We start from the raw sequence: 22,122 nt of genomic DNA, 5'->3' as shown, positions 1-22,122 counted from the left end.
TATTTCAAATTTATTTCATAATTAAAAAATTAATAATTATTCGATATTATATTTTGAAGAAATATAAGCTTGTTTTACGATTATTCATTTATATAATTTAAAGAATATATATATATATATAGTTTAATAAAAATTAAATTTATTGTTAAATACAATCGAATATGAATATTATTAAAACATTTGTTATTATCTAATTAAAGTTAAACGATTTCGATACGAAGGATGTCGGCTTAAATTTCCATGCTAAACGAAATTCTGTTCTGTGATACAAATCCAATGAATTTGTACGGTATCTGAATTGTATATCGTTATATAAGAACAATGCGCTGAAGATTATAATAGAATCGAATATCGTAAAATAGCCAATTAACACAGAAAACTCTAAACTTTATTCTTTTATAAGAATAATAGGATACACGTTTATTTAAATTTACGTAAGATTTAACTTCAGAGAGGAAAAATTCAATACAATTGTTTAAAATTTTCGAGAAATTTTAATTGAAAATTTAATTTCAACATTTAATCGAACGAATTAAATACAAAATATATTTAATCTATAACAAAAGCTTAATTGTAAGATATCATTCACAATGTTCTATGTTTCCATTTTAAAGCGAAGACTATCGTTAGTTATTACTTGTTACTTGTTATTGTATTTTTTACTAGTTTCGAATCAATAGCATCGATAGGAGAATCGAATTCGATTTCTTCGTAAATTATTAGTGAAAGAGTGTAGCTCACTTCAACGTTCAATTGCCCTTTACCTATAGGAAACTTAACCAATCACTCCGAATGACAAATTGAATTATTTTTAAATCCGGAGAATATTCGACTCGATTTATACGACTTCTTAGCCATGTCTCAGGTTTGTCCGTCTTCGTCTCATCAGTTGGTCGCAGCCGCGATGGCTTTTCGTCGAGCTCGGCGTAAATTTCCGAAAAATTTTGGCCTGTATTGCAACTCGGAAGAAGCAACGAAGTTCGATAAGGTAATGGTTCCATTAACATATTTTATCATCTATTTTCTAAAAAATATTTATCTCATATCAGATGGATTTATAATAAATTTATAAATTTATATATAAGTATCAAATTTAATTTTGATAGATCAGTAAAAATCTATCGAAGTGTATCTGTTGCATGTAACGTTTTTTGACATTAACGTTTCTAATTGTATTTCGTTCGTTATTAATAACACGATAAACATACAGTGATTTTCTTGATTTCAATTTTGCTAAAAGTTCCCGAACTTTATTTTAAAAACAATTATGCAATTGTTTTTATTGAATAGTAATTTCTCTATTTATTTTTCTCAAAAATGAGATATTTTTTTTCAACGAAATAGATTGAAACAAAAATGATTGAATTTGGAACTGTATTAAATAAGTAATAAATAATGTATTTTTTAAAAGCGTTGTCAATAATGTCTATTTATTAAAATTTCTATCAATATGTGTAATCAGACTGAAAGTCTTAGCGGAAATGAGGATTCAAATGATCAAGAGAATTTACTGTTGACGAGGAATTCTGCAAAATCAAGGCCGAATCAAGTAAAAACGTATTGGAACGATGAGTGTGGGGAAAATGGCTCGACGAAGGAAAATTTATTCCAAAAGCCAATAATATGCAGTTGTTGTCGTAAACGTAACGAGCAGTGTAATGTTGGAGACACTCTCGACATCGTTCCAAGTAAAGAGCATAACGAAATCACGCAGAAAAACGAATTCTCCAAATTGGAACAAGTGGAAAGGTATGACAGATTTTGCACAAGAAAATTGATTATCGTATACACACGTGTTTAATTTAAAAGGATATTGGCAATTACAACAAGAATTATGGAAAAACATATCGCAATTATATCGAGAAAATGGAATTTAAATTGAATTTCAGTATTTGGTTATATGCATACGCATTTAGAGAGATATCCTGAAATAAATTACAATGGTTTCATGAATATGTTCATAATTTGGAATAATTAGAGATAAAGGTTTCCTTCGAAATATCTACGTTCAAAACTTTAAGTAATAATACATTAAATTAATCGTAATTTCATCTCGTGTTCTTTCAAAAATTTTAAACCATTTTTTGAAACATTAAAAACTATGTATTCATAAATATTATTAAGTTAAATTAAGTTGAAAATTATTATACGATAATATCCACTCGCAAGAAGTTTAATATTCATTGATTTAATAATATAATAACAACAATAATAATAATAATACGAGAGCAAATGTTAAATCTTGCTCTTTTTCTTGTTATTAATCGTTTCCTTTATATGACACCATTAAAACCATTATATAATAATACGATATCGATTTATTATTACGTACCATTATATTTATTTTTAGTTGCGACTCGAAGCCAATGAAAAATCCCGTAACAGAATCTCGAAATTCTAATCACTTTCATGGTGCATTTTCCTATTTGCAAAAACGAAACTCGAAAGAAATCCCATCCAAATTGGATTCTGTTAATCTTCTTTACGATCGAGATCAAAACGAAACGAACAACGTTAAAGCTAATGGTCCGCCCAAAGAAGAGAAACGAAGTGAGTCCTTCCTCGATGTTGATTAAATTATCCTCGCGAATTTTATAAGCCATCGTTTCTCGCGCATATTTTTCAGATTGCAACCGGGACGAGCACGATTGTAACGGCGAGGGGAGGGGTTGCAAAGGGTTCCATCGAAATTTGCGATGCACGTTCACTCCACAGAAGAACAACCCATCGTCATCAAGTATTTCTCACGCTTGCAATTGCGAGAAACATTCGACTCTAAATCTTCTACAGCCTCATCGAGATTGTTGTCGCCAGAATCGTCATTGTTGCCATTCTCACGACCACTGTCATCATCGTTGCGACGAGTACAACAGGTATTCGCATCATTTGTAAAACTAACACATTTATATTATCTATAGAACAAACAATTAGAATGAAAATTCTTACTTCGATATCTGTTTTTCCCAAATATAGACATTCCTCGAAAGAAAAACGTCTCGCGTCGGACACCTGCCTCTGTTCCTCAAATAACTCGAGCAACTTGAGAAGTTGCAATCGCAATGATCACACTGTTATTCGGGAATCGACTTGCAATAACTGTCATGGAAAAGATTCGGAGAAGGCGTTGACGATGCAGGAGCAGAACGACGAGGAGCTGGACGATTCCGTGGCAACGATCAATCACAAGGATTCCTTGTGCATTTTGGTGGAGAAGTACAAGACCAATAAAAAGTGCAAGCACAAGGCGTATTTCAACGGGGTTGAATTCACGGACGAACGGAAAGATGAATGCGATAAATCATTCAGCTCGGAAACGTGTCAACTCGATGAGAACGGGAAACAAGGAGGGAACAAATACTCGGGCTACGATAATTCCCGTTTTCGGGACAATCGGGGTGCACCGATTAGGAAACCGCCGTGCAGATACGGTGATTGCGGGCAGATGTTCAAGGAAGGGGACACCAATCAATTTAAAAACTTGAAGTCCCGTTTGATAAAAAGTGGTAATTATTGTTCAGCGAAAGGTACACCTTGGAGACATACATTTTAAATTCGAGAAAATATCTACATTACTAAGTTTTTGTATTTATATTGTTTTAGTTCACATGTTTATTATATATTCTTTTTTTTCATACGCAATTACCTAGTTATAGATGAATTTATAGCATTTTTTTTATTGATTACGATTTTTGAGAAAAAGAAAAGACAGAGGGGGGGGGGGGAAAGTAGACGAAAAAATTCGAGTGGAAGAGGCACAAAAATTATATAATTATATTATTCACGTCTTTATACATAGACGCTTTGTATATGTGAAAAAAAATTTTTCTTAAAAACTGCTATAAATGTTTTCAGCAAAACGAATTTCCGTTTTAATTCTTATTTTATTATCGTTCTTTTTTTTTTTTTTTTTTTTTTTAAGAAAAGACAGCGTGGACAGAATAATTCGGATTAAAAAAAAAAAAAGGAGAAGTTTAATTTCAAGCTTCGCGCGCCGAAAGCTTATTTTTTAAAGTATATTGCGCTAATAAACTTGATAAACTTATTTTGGAAGTATATTGCTTTAATAAAGTTAATAAACGAGCGCATTTATATCATTCCTAGCTAGAACGCTCGCTAACGTGTACCGCCATCCTCTTGGGCATCATTTGGCTCCTTTTCCATCTCTTTCTATTCGTCTTTCGCCTCGTCGTATTGCTCCTTTTCCTCCGTTTCATCCTCCGTTTCATCCTCCGTTTCATCCTCCGTTTCCCCTCCCCCCGTCTTCCCTCCTTTGCCACTCTGCTTTCCTTCCTCCTCTTCCTCCTCTTTCTTACCTTCTTTTTCCTTTTCATCCTCTTCCAGCTCGGACACTATTATATAACATCTCATCGTGATGTTAATAATAATAATAATGAGAAATTATTATCAATACTTTTCTCATCCTCGGCTAAATCTGGACGATCCGTTTCCAATTCCGATTGCAATTCCGGACTCGTGGTCAAAGGTTCCGTGGTTGATTTTTCGGTGATCTCTGACGGCGCTATATCCTCATCCTCCGTCAAAGATTCTTCCATGTAAATCGGGGGATTTTTGATTTCCATCTTCGGTTGCGTTGGGTTTGGACGATATTTAGGTTTAATTTTCTCTATATTTTGTTTTAAAATAACGATTTTGAATATTATTTATCGGAATATTTATTTTTCGAAAAGTTTTGTAGTAACTACACCCACCCTCTTCTTCTTCCACTTCTTCTTCCTCCTCCTCTTCGTCATCCGGGAGTTCTAATTAAGAGTAAGAAAATATATATTATCATTATCTTATACATTAATCAATCAGATATAATTTTTGTCCTTTTCACGTGGTCATTTAATTTTAATAATTGAAATTACGTAGCTTTTATATAGGTTTTTTTTTTAAAATTGTGACTTGTAATAGTTATTTAAATTATTTATCTAAAAATGACGAAGTAAGAAGCGATCGAATTATTATTAAAAAAAATGAACCGTTAAATACGCGTTAAGATTTTTTAAAAATTTACATATCAAATATTATAATACTTTTTACTAAACGTGACATCTTCATTTGCTCTTTGAAAGCTACTTGAAATTTCGAACTCATATACATCATTTCCTCCCGAGTGCCATACTCTTCGGGGATATCTTTGCGGGAGGTTATCTTTTCAAAAATCTTCTGATGCACTTTATCGACAACGGCATCAGCGACCATTGTTGACGTTGTCTCCAATTGTTGCAAATCGTACTTTTGTTTTTTTGCACGATATTTTTTATAAGCTTTCTATGAAAACAAATCTTGTCTTAAAAAAAAAAAAAAAAAGAAAAAGAAAGAAAAGAGGAAGGGATTAAATCCATTCGATTAATTGTTTTTACGAGATTAGAGAAATCATTTTACAATTAACTTTTAGAACGCAATTGCATATTTTTTTTTTGAAGATCGTTGAAAAAAAGATAAAAATTTTTCGTTTCCACGAATTTCTATAATCTAAAGTACGAACGATCGTTAGCATTACTTGAATAATTGTAGCAGCTTCGTGGGCCTTTTGCATTTCTAATCCGGAATCCTCGTACATCACGTCCATCCAAGCAACCGCTTGGAAAGCCTCCACGGGCTCCAGGATACGTTCATCCTTCTTGAGAGGCTCGTCTTCCACTGCGAACATCAACAGCCATCTCAAACTTTCTTATCAATGAATCTTCCAAAATTTATACCACGCAATTCACGTCTTACGAGGGTCGATCTTCTGATTCCTTCTGTTGTAGTATCCTCGATAGGCAAACTAATTAATAACGCGTGTTTTAGCAATTAAATGATCGTCACTAACACGATGTTTAAGTAAAGAAGTCATTACTTTCACGTGTCTCGCGGCTTTAGCAATTTCCGCTTGCGTTGCACCAGCCTTCTTCAGAATATCCAGAGTGTTCACCACCGCTCTTTGCCATTGAATTTTTCCTTGAGCCTCGCTTAAAGACATCCTTTCGTAGTGACCACGGAACGCAGCCTGATGATTTGTATTCAACATTTGAGAATTATACGAGGATTTAAGAGATTTAAGTAATTTTGTTATATAGAAATATTTTTTTTCTTTTTTTTTTAATTTGAAATACTGACTTGTATTATTATGGAAGCTTGCTCTGCTTCTTCGGGCGTTGCTCCTGTTGCTTCTAAAATATTTCGAATCGATATCTTGGATTTCTCTTCGCAAATTGCCTCTAAACAATCGAAACGATTAAAATACTTACAAAGATTATCTTTCTATAAATCGCGTGTTTCATTCATTATACTTGATACAATCTTTTGTAACAATTATAAAAGTAATTTAAGAAATAATATTTCTTTCTAACGAATCGAAAGAATTGTGTTACAAGCATTTATTTCAAATTGAGAAATATATCTAAATTCTCTTCCTAAAAAAAACTCAAATTAGAAATTAATTTTATAAAAAGAAATAATCATTTAATTTTTCCCAAATGCACGGATAATATCAATACGTAATAGCAAAATAATTTTTGCCAAGATCAATTGCCAACTTATTTCAACTTGCGCACACGCGCCTATTCTCATTAATCATCTCGGCTAAAACCACGTTGAAGAATAATTTCCATCGATAACAACTCGTATCGCCTCTTATTTTATAATTTTTCCCCGGCACGAGGTCGTAAAAGCAGCATTTTAAAAATAATAACGCTTGCCACTTCCTTTTTTTTATTTTTACGATTCATTTACGACCTCCCCTCCCTTTCTTACCCTCGCATATCAATGGTCGCAAATCCATCGCGTCCAGGTACGAGCGGAATACTTTCTGAAAAATGTGAAGAGAATTAGAAGAGGCGGGAAAAATTTATATATAGACGCGAGAAAAATAAAATTTACTTGAATCCGTGGAGCGGCGACCGCGACTTGCTCCAAACTGAAACCAGCCCTGTAAAGTATGCTCAGAATTGCCTCGCTTCCCAGTAGAATATTGTTTACGACTTTGACTGCAACTGAAAGGAATGGAGCGAATTTAATAACTCGTTCTGTTGTGTTGAATATTTAAAAAAAAAAAAAAGAAGGGTGAAGGAAATTTCTGAGCAAAACGAAGCCGTACTTTTTGTATTCTCGCGCGTGATCAGAAGAGTGTCCACGTATTCGGCGATAAAGGCGAGAATGTTGGTCGGTTGCGAGCGAAGAACCTGTTTTAAACATAGAGAAATTAATAGGAAATTGAGGATCAGAAACGTGAAATTATTGAAATTATTTTAAGAATTGGAATTTATTGCATGGATAGTTAAAATGGATGTTTTGGAAGGTTAGGTCCAGGCAAGATGTGTTAATATATAATTTGAGAAATTTTTGCATAAATTTTTGAATTGAATTCTTGAATTGTGACAAAGGGCGCGCGAAGGCACTGTGACAACTTTAACATTTGGCAATAAAATATTACTTACTTCCCGTGAAATGTCGCTACACAATTCTCGTAGTCCTTCCGGTACTTTGTATATGTGCTTAGCTCCGTGCTTTTGAAGTGTCGGGTCCATTTTTTTTTTTAATTATTATTCACTAATTAAATTTAGAAACCAAAAAATAGGACTTTCTGTCATTTACAACTTTTTAAACGTTTTTTATTTTTTAATCGTTGCTTGTTAAGCAAAATAAAATTCTCTTTTGTTTCGTAAAATACACTGCATTGTGACTGCATTCAATTCGTGCCTCAAATATCTAGGGAAATTTTTATATTAACGTTACGTTAGCTTGGCTTTATTAAATCGAGAAAAACAATTATGTTCAATCTTGCAAAATCTTGGTATCGTGTTAATTAATTTCTTGAAGCCTATTATCCAATTATTTGATTTAAAATGACAAATTAGATTTTTAAAAAATAATACGGTACCCCAGTATTCTAAAAATCTCGACGTTCAATGTATATATGCATATATGATAATACTTTAATTACTTATTAAATAAATAATAATAAATAAATATATTCAAGATGAAAATATGCCCTAAAATTTTAATACATTATATCAAGAAAACTTTATGAAATAATACGTTTCTATAACGAATAATTGATGAAATATTTCTAAAAAAAATATCTTCAATTCTGAAAAGATTAAATTTTCTTTCCCTTTATAATTTCTTTTTAACTAATATCCATTTTTTATAAAAGAGAAACATTGAAACATTCTATCCATGTAATAACGTACAAGAATATACAATCATTATGATGATCGTGTATTCAAGCTTATGGCAATCATTATGGCAAACAAACACAATGAACGCAAATCCCTTCATAGATAGACACAAGTACACACGTGATGTAATGGAGATAGAGATTTGCGTGGAGAATTACGCAATCGCAATCTGTCTTGCGCAACAAATTTCGTATTATCGTCAAACAATTTCATTCAGAATTAATAACTTCCCTGGAAATGCTGGAACATTGCGATAAACATCTGTTTCCATATCGTAGATGAATCCTCCGCAATCGGTGTTATATTATCTCTTGCAGAAATGGGATGAAACATCGATAGCGATCCTCTTTAGTTCCTATTCTTGAAGACGAACGACTGTTTGACATACCATTACACCATGAATATATGAAAACACGTATTGAAGTGTTTGTTTCGTTTGAAGAGGATTTTTTTTTCTTCGTATTTTATTGGTTATTTAATATCGTGTATTAAGATGTATTCTTCGTGAAAGGAAAAAAAAAAAAAAAAAGAAAAGCTATTATATTTCTTAAGAAAGTTCTTTTCTTATTAATATGATTAGTAAATACGTTAAATTTTATTTCGTATGAAAATGAAATTATCGAATCGAAGAAAAAAGATGTGCCAAGAGGAATGATAGATTTTAATTTCTGATTAAGCGTAAAATGAAAAATGTGGTTGGTCTATAGTTTGACAGGTTGATAAGTCTGTCTGAATATTCAAGTATAATAAATGGCCGCGTATCTATCCGGATGTACTATATACATATATATATATTCTATAATTTGCATGAAATGAATATTGGATATTGCGTCAATGTCTTGAACATTTTATCTTACCAATGAAGATGTATTTCAACATTTCTATATCTTCCTTTCATTTTGAATTTTGATAATCGCAGCAGAATCTTTCAGAAAAAATTATTAAAACAGAGACAAGGTTGTAAAATCATTGCACAATTTCTATCCTATTCGAATCATACAAAAATATACTACTCTTTTCCTATCAATTTTTCTCTAATTTCTCGATGACGCTCCTCACGGAAATAATAATTATCCTAATATTCATTTCACGGAAAATTCCATCCATGATTTTTAATTTCAAATAAAATCAATCGTAAAAGCAATCTCGCCGCAAATGCGCGGATAACGATCGAAGCAATTTTTGCATTAAATGAATCGTCTGTCACTGAAAGGGATCGCGTAATGAACGTGGCGCAGAGTACGGTAAATAGATGAACAATAAAACGGGTTACGATTAAACGCAAAATGCGATACGGTATCAATGGCGTTTTGGGAAACCCGATTCCCAAGGATCGAGGCGTTAGTTTCCGCCTATATGAAATATATTCGACGATACAAATTGTCCAAATGAATTTCAGTTAATTAAAAGTGACAAACGTGCTCGGCCAAGATTACCGACGGGAAACTCTACTCTGCAACGAACACGAAGCTCCAAGTGCACGCTTGCAATTTGACCACGAATCCGTTAGTTTCGTTTCCGTCACGTGAAATATCTCTCTTCTTAATTTTTATTATAGGAAATTTTAAAATTTGGAAAAATTTGTTTTATTCGAATTATGAGTATTATTTTTAAAACTTTTTTTTTATTATAATTATTTATTTTAAATTTTAACCTGAAATTTTAACACAGAAAGTGATATTGTAAATTATTGTCAGAAAATAAAAAGTTTATTTAGACGAGATATTTCAATGATCGAAATTATTAAAATATGTTTTTTCAAATATCGAAAAATTATTCAATAACGAGAACTTTTCTCGTAAGATAAGAAATTTTCCAACAAAATTGTTCAAACCTTTCCACGAGGTTCGAGACGAAATACACCAATATTACGGAAACGTACATGTCTTCAAACATGTAATCAACGTTTGTTGTCATTTCAAAAAAAAGAAAAAAAACAGGAGAAACCAAGTTTTCCGTCGTGGAAACAGAAAATGTTTACCGGAGACGAAGAGGTGCGACGATAAATTCGATTGTAGCGATGTTTCGAGTGACGAGCACGACTGTGAAAAAGTAAGTTAATTCAACGCAAAAATATACAACGCAAGAAATCGCGGAAGAAAATATTTAACGAAAGAAGAAAAGAAAAAATATATTACGCGAGATCCCTTCGTGAAATATCCCTCGAGGTATGGAAAAAAATCACGAGGTGGAAAACGAGGCAATTGCGAAACTTAAGTAAGAAAACGGTTAAGGAAACAATCACCGACCGTAACGAATTCAATTATTCTCTTATTTGCGCTCGTTTAATTACGACACCGTTAATTATTCGTGGCCGGACATCGTAGGGGACCGGAAAACGGCTGCGTCCTTCCTGCGAGCAGCCTGAAGGTGGAAGTTACAAACTGGATGGTTGTGGTTGCTCCAAGCGTCACGGGGATAAAGTTTCTAGAAACAGCAGCATTCTGACTTACACCTGTCGGGAAAATTACGTTTTGAACGGAACTGGCCTTCCCGTTTGCGTTCGATGATGAAATGGTACGCGATAGGTGTCTCAGGTGAGTTTATTGTTGTTGGAGATTGAATCGGATCAATGAAAAATTGGTACGGATAAAAGTTTCGAATCGACGATCCTTGAATTGTTGAAAAAAAGAAAAAATAATTAACAATAATTTATTTTTATTTTTATTAACGAAGAATTAAGCGTTTCCTTTCGTTCTATTAATGATAAAGAATTGAGAAATCATCTATGTTTCTTTATTATTTTACGAGAAATAACTTGGTTTGTTTCGATATACGTATATACGTAAGAATTGCACGTTTTCGTGCAAGTTTATATTTTTGAGCAATTATAAGCTATGTAATTTGTCTTTCGTTAAATCAAGATTTAACAGAAATTAATTAAAGATTTAATGCGAAAATATAAATTGGTCTGTTAGATGATTTAAATCTAAAGAATTAAAAATAAGTAAATATATTTGTATTAGAGGATTAAAGATTACTTGACGATATATAATTTATTTAATAATGTGTATTTCTTCACGAATATCGAACTCATGAATTCATTTATTGAAACTGAATTTTTTATGAAATACAGAGAAATTCATTTAATGAAATGTATTACAATACAAATGGGATCGATCAATTCAATATACAATATCGAATATATACCGATTCTACCGTTTACCAATAATTTCTGACTCAAATAATAGCATAGATTTTCGTAAAATTGATTTTAAATTCGGGAATATTTGTTCGCTTCATCGAAATTAAAATGTAATTAATTAAACAGGATTAAATATATATAATTCACTAGTATTTCATAAATTAATTGATTAATTATTATATCCCTCGATATATTATTTGGATTATTCGTTCAATTTTTCTGCTCTCCTTATATATGAATAATCCAATATTATATTTGACTGTAGTTTAAATTAATAAAATTTTAAATATCGCCAGTTATATTATACGTATTATATGCCAGTTTAATGATGCTTTTTTCGCACTTTTCATTCATAATTTTAAAACAGAAACACGCGATCCAAAAAACAATAGTACTGTGAATATTTTATTTATGCAAGGTAACAATGTATCTCGATCCAATCGAATGAAACTTGGAACGATAGCGAATTTGTCGTGCAAATCGTCTTACAAATTGCCTGTGATGGGTGATCCAGCATTTCGTGCAATCACTTGTCTCGAAGATGGATCATGTGGACCATCGTTTCTTCCAATTTCCTCCATGTAATATCGATTTTTACGTACTTTATTTTTTTAACTTAAACAAAAACTAATTATTAAAAATATAAATTTTAAAATATATAAACATCTATCAAATATTTTTTATTTCCAACAGTTTCTTTTCTCGAATAAATTAAAATTTTCAAAGAAATATAGATATATATATTTTTTTAGATAGATTAAATTTTTTAAATATAGAATATCGTTTAAGATATTACGTAGAATTACACGATTCATAAATTAACGTTCCTTTCATTTAATATCGTTTGTTTTATTTTTTTCACTTTTTGTTCTAATTTATTTCATTATTGGCTTCAGAATGCGGAATACTCATTTCACGAGGCAACACGCTGTTCGTGAACGGATTCGACGCAGAATTTGGAGTATTTCCGTGGCACGTTGGTATTTACAGAAGGAAAAAAGAGGAGCACGAGGAAATTTGTGGAGGCGCTCTCACATAAGCAACAATTTAGTCGTATCAGGTAATTTCGTTCGAGAAAATTAATTTTTGCTTTCGAGTCACGCGAACTTGTCCGACTGTTGCATTTCATAAATCCCTTTAACGATTCGTTGTTCCTTTTTCCCCATTTTTCGTAATAAAGCGAATGTTGGAGTGGCTTTACGGGGGAGATTTCAAAGATTTATTATTTTTATTATTCTTAAAAAGTTTCATAATCGTTTCACTGTTTCATCCAAAAGATATTTCCATTCATCCTTCTTCCACTATCACTCAGACTTAAAACGTATCATTTATCACAACGTCAGAGAAAAATAATTATCTCTTATTTCAAATATTAAGCAAGATATTTAAAGAAAAATATTATCAACTTTCGCCTCCTATCTTCCACCCCTCAATTTCAACGCGCTAATAATATTTTTAACATCCATTGCTCGTCCAATTACAGCTGCACATTTCGCATTTCACTTTCATCGTCAAACGAATGATCATTCCTATGTAATAATATCCACGGGTTCCATCGATCGAAATCGGAGATAAAGGAAAGCAAACGTTGCTTCGATAGCCGCCCACTGTTTCTGCAACGAGGTTTACAACAAAGTGGAAGACAAATCGAAGTACGCTGTGGGCAAACGTTATCGCGATTGGAACGCGGAGAATTACGCGCAAAAATCGATGCTGGCCAATATCTCGTTGCCGATGTTTAGGAGCGAATTCTCCCTTCCCAAGACATTGCCCTTCTCCTTTCGAGCCCTTTTTGGTATCGATCTTCATGGATAACTCTTGTTCGGTAAGGAAATATTGGAAAGGTAAGATCATTTTGTTATTAATAATTAATAAATTAATAAAGAATGTATTGGAAGATTTCCAAACGTTTCAATTTTATAATTCTGAATTATTTTATCGTTATTCTTCTACTGCAATGTTAAATATTTATAAACGAATTTCTGAGTCGGAATTTAGAAGTTTCCTGTTATAAAATAAGTAAAGTGTTTAATTTTCTTTAATTAATTTAAGATTTATGATTAATTTCAGAAAAAAAATTGTGAGTTATTATGAATAGAAAATCTATTGTAATAAAGTCGAATGAATGAAATATGTATATTTGTCTACTCTATTATGTTTGAGAAATCATCGTCTCATTTTTCCACCGAGCTCTCCAATTAGAAATATCGAATGATTGGACGCAACGTATTACATTGATTAATTTCAGCTGTCGCACAGCTGCATCGTTGGAACGCTGCTTTCTCACCAGATTTCCGGTCTTTTTACTTTCATTTCCTTCTCCGTGACTGGTTTCAGCTGGCTAATTAAGTCACGCCGGATTATATTTCCGTAATTAATTCGCAGCGACGTTGTTCTATCCCAGCAATTAATCTATCCCTCCTCCTTTTTGATATTTCAATTTTTTTTTAATTTACATTTTGCCAAGAGAATGTCTCTCACATTTGTGGATAATAAATGATATTAACATTGATTTTCTATTGCAGGTCTGGCTGAGCTAAAACGATCGAGGATCTTTCAAGCAGGAAATCATTTCATCTATTCCATATAGTCAATGTCAATCTGATAATTTTAATTAAGGATACATTATTTCTGACAAGTTCTGTGCTGCTCGATTAAACATATATGAAATAATTAAAATAAAAATTGGACAAATCATCTTGAGTAAGAATATTTATTATTTTGATAAACATTTAACAATTTAATTATTGATATTGTTCTTTATTAAATTAATAAATAAAATTCGATTTACTTTTACAGCATTTTCCGAGAATAGAATAAAATAATGGATATATTTTGATAAATTTTCAAATAATTACGTTGATATATATTAAACATAATTATTAAATTAACAAAAGATCGTAATGGAGCGGATGTCTATCTGAGAATTAAGCGAAAATAAAAACGTATAGTTATTTCCATAAATTTCAAGATTAATAATTAACAATTACATTATTATATTACAAAAATAATTAATCTACAACGCATATTTTTATTAAGTTAAAATTCATTCATCCAAACCAAAATATTCAAAATTTTTACCTTATCCTTGAACCTAAAACTTTCAGACTCAAAATAATACATCGTTAAATGAGATATTTCCCATCTACAATTTTAAAATATTTACAAATCGTTCATTCCAATAATTCTTCCAATAACGATATACAAATGGATCCAACGATTGAACAAAATCCATTATTCGAAATTTCCAAATTCACACGGCCAACAAATCTCTCTCGCGTTAATCACGGTTGCCGCATACCAGTTAATCTCGATCGTAATAAATCGTAAGTTTCAGTTTTCCAGGAGCACGATTTTACACAACCCACGATTTTACTTCTTTCCCTCCCCTGGTCGAGGAGGGAATGCGGCATATCCAGCCGCGATAAACGTTCCACGTCCAACGACGATGCAACACACAAAGACGATTTCGATGATTCGCCAAAAGAAAGAAAGAAAGAAAGAGAAAAAGAGAGGAAGCAAAATCCTGTTTGATCTACGACAAAAGCACGATGGCTGAAACGGCACGTCCCGCCTCCAACCAAGCAAATACCTTTGATATCGGCTCTATCCGCTTCAGGGATCTAAATTAGCACTGCCTCGTTATTTATATCGCGACTCCGTTATTCATGACGTGAACTTTCCTTTTTTTCTTTTTTTTTCACCCAATGCATTGTATTTCCCGTAGGAATTTCCTAACCCGTGTCGAGATTATCTACGACGATGTTCTGCACCCGTAATCCACGCCGACTTTTTTTATTTTACAGGCCTTCACCGTTCCCACGAAGGAGATAAATTGAACTGCAGAACGTGTTTATCATTGATACACCTTTCTTTTATTTAAGTGTTAATATAAATTTTATTTAAGGCCGAGGATCTTTGATCTTTTAAAAATTTGATCGCTTTTGGATTTGCAATTTTTATCGCTTAATCAAATTTAATGAAGGTTAATTATGCGTGGAATCGTGCAAATTAGATGTTGGGTCTTTAGATTATTCGAGATATTACAAGTTTTTTTTATTAATTATGGGATAGAATATTATTTCAACGACGCTGTGATTTTGCTCCATTTCATTATTATTTTTTTTAGCTTATTTTTGAAACTTATTTTTTAAAAAAAGAAATTAAATGGTATGGATCTTGGTGATGTCTTCGATTAATTTCTTCTTCTGAAATTGAACTGAATTTTTTCTTCGTCAATGCGATCATCATTCCTCTTTAACGCACGAAAGTTTATATCAATAATTATAAAAATGATTGACGAAACAAAATGAGATAAAATTACTATCGTGTGAGAATATTATTTGATATAGAGGATCGATGGAAAAAAGGACAAAATTACGCAAAATTAAATTTGATGTAATGAAAATTCGATTGCAAGTTCCACGGGAAATTTGTTCCATTTGCATTAACACTTAATATAATAATTATTATTATTATTTGATTAGCTAGCTTGCAATTATCGTATGTCGAATGAATATATCTCATATGGCCTGGTATATGTTTGCAAGCAATTGACGTTTGCTTTGTGTATTCATACGTTTATGGCTAACACGTGTTTGCCTATTTGTGAAGGCTTACTATATCCATCCAATACTAAAACGGTAGATGGATTGTTTGATAAAATTGATACTCGATGTTTAAAACTTTGTGCGTTTTATGGATAACACGAATAAAAATATTGCAAATAAAAGCGATTTATTTTATTTTATTTTACTTTTTTTTTTTTTAATTCATACGCGGTCTGGGGAAATTTTCATGTTGATTGTTCATACATTTAAATTGTAACAAATCAACAATAGTAGGTCAAAGTTTGCGTGAATGGTAATCTTCGTGAACGAGATGAGATATTTTAATATTTGACGAATGATTGAAATTATTGTTATGTAAGAGGCTTAATGGAAAAAGCATAAAAATGTTATAAATTTTTCGAGCATACGAATAAAAAGAATTAAAAAAATAAATAACGAATAGAAATAACAATTAGATATACGTCTAATTGATTAAATTTAATTTTTTTTAATTAATGTGCAAACAATCATAAATAGTAAAAGATGAAAAGGAAAAATCGTTTCCTTCGCATCCTTCACGCAATATATTATAGCAATATCGTGTATCGATTTAGAAAAAAAAAAAAAAAAAGAAAAATGAACAAAAAATTCGAGGAATCACTATTTTGAAATAAAAGACTACGAATGATTAATTTCGATGTTCAGACCAAATTACAGCGTTGTTACATTTACTTCAATTATTTGAATTATTAAATCAAATATTTGAACAGAATTCATTATATTTTAAATTTAAAAAAAAAATTTTAGTGCAATCCAATTCGTATTTTACAACTTTATGGCAAGTGTAATCAAAATACATACAATATGCAAAACGAAATGAAAATATTTTTCGGCTTGTTGGCAATCTGGTCGATCTTCGATGTTCTCGATGTTTTAGGTGTAACAGAATCGAGGAATCTTTCTTTCTCCGTCGAGAAGAAGTAAGTGTGACAGATTACGCCTTGATAATTTATTACGTAATAAAAACGGGTGACACGTACTCGATCGGCACTTTAGATGTTGAGATCGTAGATTAATAGCGAAGGTTTTCCTTTATGTCGAAGGTTTTCTTATAAAGGTGAACGATTTATTTCACAGACTTACAGCACACTAACAGAAGGCATTTCTCACAGGATTGGCAGTATTATGAGCGCATCCTATGAGGCAACTAAAAGTTTGATAGTCAATATGATGAACACACTACAAAAATTACAGTGATAAAGGGTTACCTTATTATCTAAATTCGATAATAATATCGAGATAAAGAAGGATCTTTACAGTTGTCTTTATTTGACTGTAAATATTTAATCAAACGTTATATATTTGTAACGTTTAACATATCTGTAATAAAAGATATTGTGTAAGTAAAGTACAAGTGGAACATATACAAGTCGTTTCTTATTAAAATTCAAAATTTAAATTGTTTTTATCGAAAATTTTTACGGAAAAATAAAAATTCTTTCGTGTTTATGTAAAGAGGAAATAAAGGATATTCTAGATTTTCTTGGTTTCGTAATCTTTAGGTACATTATTGAAGGAAGTAAGACCAACAAATGGAAAGTAACTTTTATTCCTCGAGACGCAAAGTATACCTCTGTTAGTATTTCCTTTTGAAACTTTAATGTTTGTTATTCTATTTTTCTACACTGTCCCGAACTATGTGTTTTCTACATCAAAACTCTTCATACACTCTTTAATATATTTTTCTTCAATTGGAAATGAAGAAAATATAAAAGAAAAATATACCGATTGTTAATATATTCGTGGAACACTTTTGGAGGATCGAATTTGAGAATCAAGACAAGTATGGAATTCAAATAATATATATATATAAAAAAATCAATTAATATATAAAAAGAAATACTATATTATGTAAAATATAATTAAATTATGTATCTATATATCTAATATCATAAAAACAGATTATATTGTATTACACATTCATGTAAAATTCTTCAATTTTTCACGGAAAGAATTAAACAATTTTGTGATCAAAACCCATTCAAGAAATTGAGGAAAGCGTCCCATTGAAATCCTTTTTTGTTTTATCCCGATATCTCGATTCGTTGCTGAGATATAAGCGTTTAAAGTGTCTATGCTGAATACAATGCTAAGATTATGAATGAGTCCGCGGCCCAGTGACCTACATTTTTTTTCTGGAAGTGCGTACTATTTCCAAGAATCGCGTCTGTCGCTTGTCTGGAATTTGGGATAGGTCAGTGAGACGAGGCGCGAGCGAGAGGTCCGAGTAAGCGACAAGGATGCGAACAATAAACGATCGAAAATTACTCTTTTCTTTAGACGACGATATCTCGGGAACCGGAAGTCGTATCGGGATAAATGAAAAAGCGTCTTAAAGAGGAAGATTCCGCGCTTCTAATGATCTTTCACTCATTGACCGGAAGTCATTATCCTCGAAGTTATAACAGTTCAAAGTTTTCCTAATTTTAATAGAATTTGATTAGATTTAAGGTAAATGATTAAAAATTAACTTTTCTTTACACGATCATATCTCGGGAACCGGAAGTCGTATCGAGATAAATGAAAAGGCGTTTTAAAGGGAAAGAATCCACGCTTCTAACGATCGTTTACTCGTTGACCGGAAGTTATTATCTTCGGAGTTATAGAGGTTTAAAGTTTGATTAATTTTAATAGAGTTTAATCGAGTTTTTTTTTAAGTTAAATTATAAATATGTTTATTTTTGAAAGAATATTATTTACTACGATCGTACTAATGATATATCGAAGATTATAAATTCCCTTTTATCATATATATTTCATAATAACAATTAAATCGTATAAAATATCAAAAATCAAAAATCAATCATCTTCTATTCGAAACAACGAGTAATTTGTAATTTTTTTTAAATCCAATTAAAAAAAAGATGACAAGTTAAAAAGTTAATCAACGACATAAAACTCCATTCTTACCATTCTTTATGAGAGCTCAAAACGAGAGTTCTTTTATATCAACAGTTTGGCAGGCGCGTGGCAATATTTTTCTTTGTGCTTTCAATCAGTCATTAATTAAACACAACTTAACCCTTGTTACACCTAACCCCCCTCCTCTCCTCCTTTTATTTTCGCCATTCACCATTTTTCCGACCCATTTCCCCGTACTCCACGAATTTTTAAAACATCCCTCTCTCCCCCCGAGAGTGTAAACAGACCCCCGTCAATTTATTTCGCCGGGGTGAACGTTTCTTTTTCAAAACAGGGCTAGCCTCCCCCTCCCCCTCCAATCCCCCATTACCTTTTGCACTTCCACGATTCCCCATTTTCTCGAAGGAGCTCCTCCTCTTCCTCCTTTGACCCGTTTCCGCGATCTTCCTCCCATTTCGTTTCCCGTTTTTCGAAAGAGCTTCAAGGTACTTACGTCCTCTCTCTCTCTTTTACGTTTTCACATCCCTCGACCACTTCACCTCCCTTTATCAAACCTCCCCCTTCGCTCCCTATCTTCGGCTTTCCCTTTTTTATTTGTTCTCCAGTGCTCCCCCCTCCCTTTTATTCCTGGCCCCAGTTTTTCTCCTTTTCTTTCCACCCCGTTCGTCTCTCGTGCAACGACGATTTACGAGGTTGCGGAACAGCCGCAGGCTTCGAAAACGTAGAAAACCCGGCGGGGATAAGTGGTCGTTTTGTGTCTACGCCGGCCGGAGGGTGGTATTTCTTGTTCGGTGATTAATGCCGAGTTTTATAGCGGCCGGTATTATCGGGGAATATAATATTTATGTGGTTGGGTGTTGGAACGATTGCTCGGCCACCGCTGGTGTTTCGAGAAGTTAGCTACCTTCGCGACGAAGCGTGACGACGATTTTGCGGGTAGAATTTGTCTATGATTTATATTTTCGTATGGTTTATGCGGAGGGAGGGAGAAATAAGAGAGAATGTATTTGGGTATTTGGCAATGAGTAACGAGACTAGCGAATGTATTGAAGAGAATTTGGAGATTTGGAGAGAATTTTTGGACAGTGTGGATTGGAAAATTAAAATCAGTTGGTGTTTTATTTAAGAAAGGAGTAGAAGGTTGGAAAATGTACTAATCTGGGATATTTTTAGTATCGTGTTATAATCGATATATAATTATTACATTATTGCTCTATATAGTTTTGTTAGATTTTATTTGCAAATGAAATTGTTTGGAAAAAGTTGCAGAGGTATATATGTATATATTGGTTACGAAGAAAGATTTGAATTTTCGATATATGTTTATGAAATTGAAATAAAACGATGGAAAGCATCAGTTTTCTTCTGAAGAAAAAGAAAAGATATGAATAAATCGAATAGGTTGAGAATTTTCCTTAGTAAAAGAAAGACGATGTTTTAGGATAGTTCAGTTTTCGAATTTATTTTAAATATTTCTCTTGGGTTCTTTCTCGATTCTAAAATTGTATTAAAACAAGAAATTTATTATTCGGGTAATAAAATTATGATAACTTTATCGTCTAAGATAATCTTATATTTCTTTCATCGATAAACCTTTTATGAATCTTTATAAGCAAACAGATCAAGAGATAGAAAAGACATCTAAGATCTGGAAGAAAAATATCTTTCTCAATAATTTAAAAACGATCATATTCTTCCAATCGTTCTCTCTCTAGAAAAACTATCTCCTTTATCTTTTGAAATCTTTTACTGGAAATTTTCTGCGTGGACAGGAAGGTGACTTAACTGATAATATTATTGTACTCCGTAGAATCGAAAGAAGTTTTAATACGCAAGTCTGAAATGAATCGAGTTATTTCAAGGGAGAGGCAAGGCCGCCACGAAGATGGTAACCGCTTATAAATTGATTTCTCGAGGACGCTTGAACGTCATTCTTGTTTCCGTTATTATTACGTACAAGTGCCGAGAAATTCGAACTTTCTTTTTTCGATATAATTAGTTTGGAAATGATTTGTAGGTTAAAATGTTATCGAATAACGATAATAATAGAAATAAAAGTTAATCGAAACGAAGAAGATTAACACGTAATCTCTTACATAATTAAATTTAAAATTCTTACAGATATTTTTTAATCCGATTGTCCTTTGATATATTTGTTAAAAATTTACACTCCCTATATTAAATTATCCTAAAAAACAATCTATCCTAAAAAACCCTAGTTTCAGCTTCACGCTTTTTCATTAATCGAATCAAAGAAACGATTCTCAGTTCCCTCGATTTCATATCATTTTCACGCCAAAACCACCGTTCCGCGCGATTTTATTTTCAAACTCGGTCACCCGATATTCCTTCTCCGTCTCTGTCTCTCGAAAAAGGAAAAAAAAAAATAATAAAAAAAAAAAAGAAAAGAAGAAAGAAGAAGGTTGACGCGATCCATATTCCCGCTGCTGCTCGTCGGCAAACCGAATACCCCGTCACTTCGATAAGGCAGCAAAACAAAATGGTCTATCTCCACCCCTCTACCCCTAAGAATCGCGTCACTTTCGTCCTTTTCTTATTGCGATTTCCGATTTCCATTCGATTTGTCGTCTCCACCGATTCCGTTCAGTCGCTGAAACTTGCAAATGCGGCCAGGTGCATCGATCGTGGGCCACGGAGAGGGTAGAGGCGACACGAGGGTGTGCAACGGGAGGGTGGCGCACCTGTACGAGGCGGCGAAAACGAGCGAGGAAAACGTTGGGGAAACGTTTGGGGGTGGGGGTGAAATGATGGGCGAGAACGAAAGAGAAATGGGCGAGAAGGGGATACACCTGCTTTGGTTGGTAGGGGCGAAGATAGGGGATTTGATAAAAAGAAAGGGAACGAGAAACAAATGACGGTGCAAGGGAGAGGATGCGTGTTTGAGAGAGAGAGAGATTGGGAGGGTGATCGTTTATGGAGAAGATGGTGGTGGTGGACGAGCGATGGCGAAACGAAAGGTAAGATAATGGAAAATCAGAAAGAAGGAGGGGAGAGAGAGAGAGAGAGACAGGTGGAAATGTAAAATGGCAATACTTCAAATTCATTTGCGTGACAATCTCCGGTTCCTTCCGCCCGATCGAACGTCTCCGCCTCGATAAAATCTCGAGAGTTCGTCGTCTACTATTCGAAAATCGGAGGGCCGATACTAATACGGGGGAGGGGGAGATCGAGAAATGGTAAAACGCGTAATGGTAATGGCGGCGGTTGAGAAAGAAACGAGAGATGGATATCGTTTGACCTCTTTCGATCTCTTGCGCTTCGTTCTCCACGATTTGCCTTCAAAATTCATCGATCGCGGCGAAAGGGAAATGAACCT

At 32.8% G+C, this 22,122-nt stretch overlaps 2 protein-coding genes across 2 annotated transcripts; both read left to right on the top strand.

Annotated features, from left to right (window-relative positions):
• Nucleotides 1–175: 175 nt before the first annotated feature.
• On the top strand, nt 176–4,081 carry LOC108001546 (uncharacterized). The gene is made up of 5 exons (XM_017062585.3): nt 176–988; nt 1,463–1,749; nt 2,351–2,550; nt 2,627–2,873; nt 2,974–4,081. The coding sequence occupies exons 1-5, from the start codon at nt 857–859 to the stop codon at nt 3,548–3,550; spliced, it is 1,443 nt and encodes a 480-aa protein (XP_016918074.1). The 5' UTR covers nt 176–856; the 3' UTR covers nt 3,551–4,081.
• Nucleotides 4,082–11,585: 7,504 nt separating this feature from the next.
• Nucleotides 11,586–14,010, top strand: LOC107994061 (uncharacterized). Its single transcript, XM_062076902.1, has 3 exons — nt 11,586–11,894; nt 12,210–12,373; nt 12,914–14,010. Exons 1-3 carry the CDS (start codon nt 11,725–11,727, stop codon nt 13,126–13,128), a joined length of 549 nt encoding a protein of 182 aa, XP_061932886.1. The 5' UTR covers nt 11,586–11,724; the 3' UTR covers nt 13,129–14,010.
• The last annotated feature ends 8,112 nt before the right edge of the window (nt 14,011–22,122 follow it).

Source organism: Apis cerana, linkage group LG6 (assembly GCF_029169275.1).
Source record: "Apis cerana isolate GH-2021 linkage group LG6, AcerK_1.0, whole genome shotgun sequence".
In the NCBI taxonomy this organism is placed as follows: domain Eukaryota; kingdom Metazoa; phylum Arthropoda; class Insecta; order Hymenoptera; family Apidae; genus Apis; species Apis cerana.
This window is presented reverse-complemented; position numbering and strand designations above follow the sequence as displayed.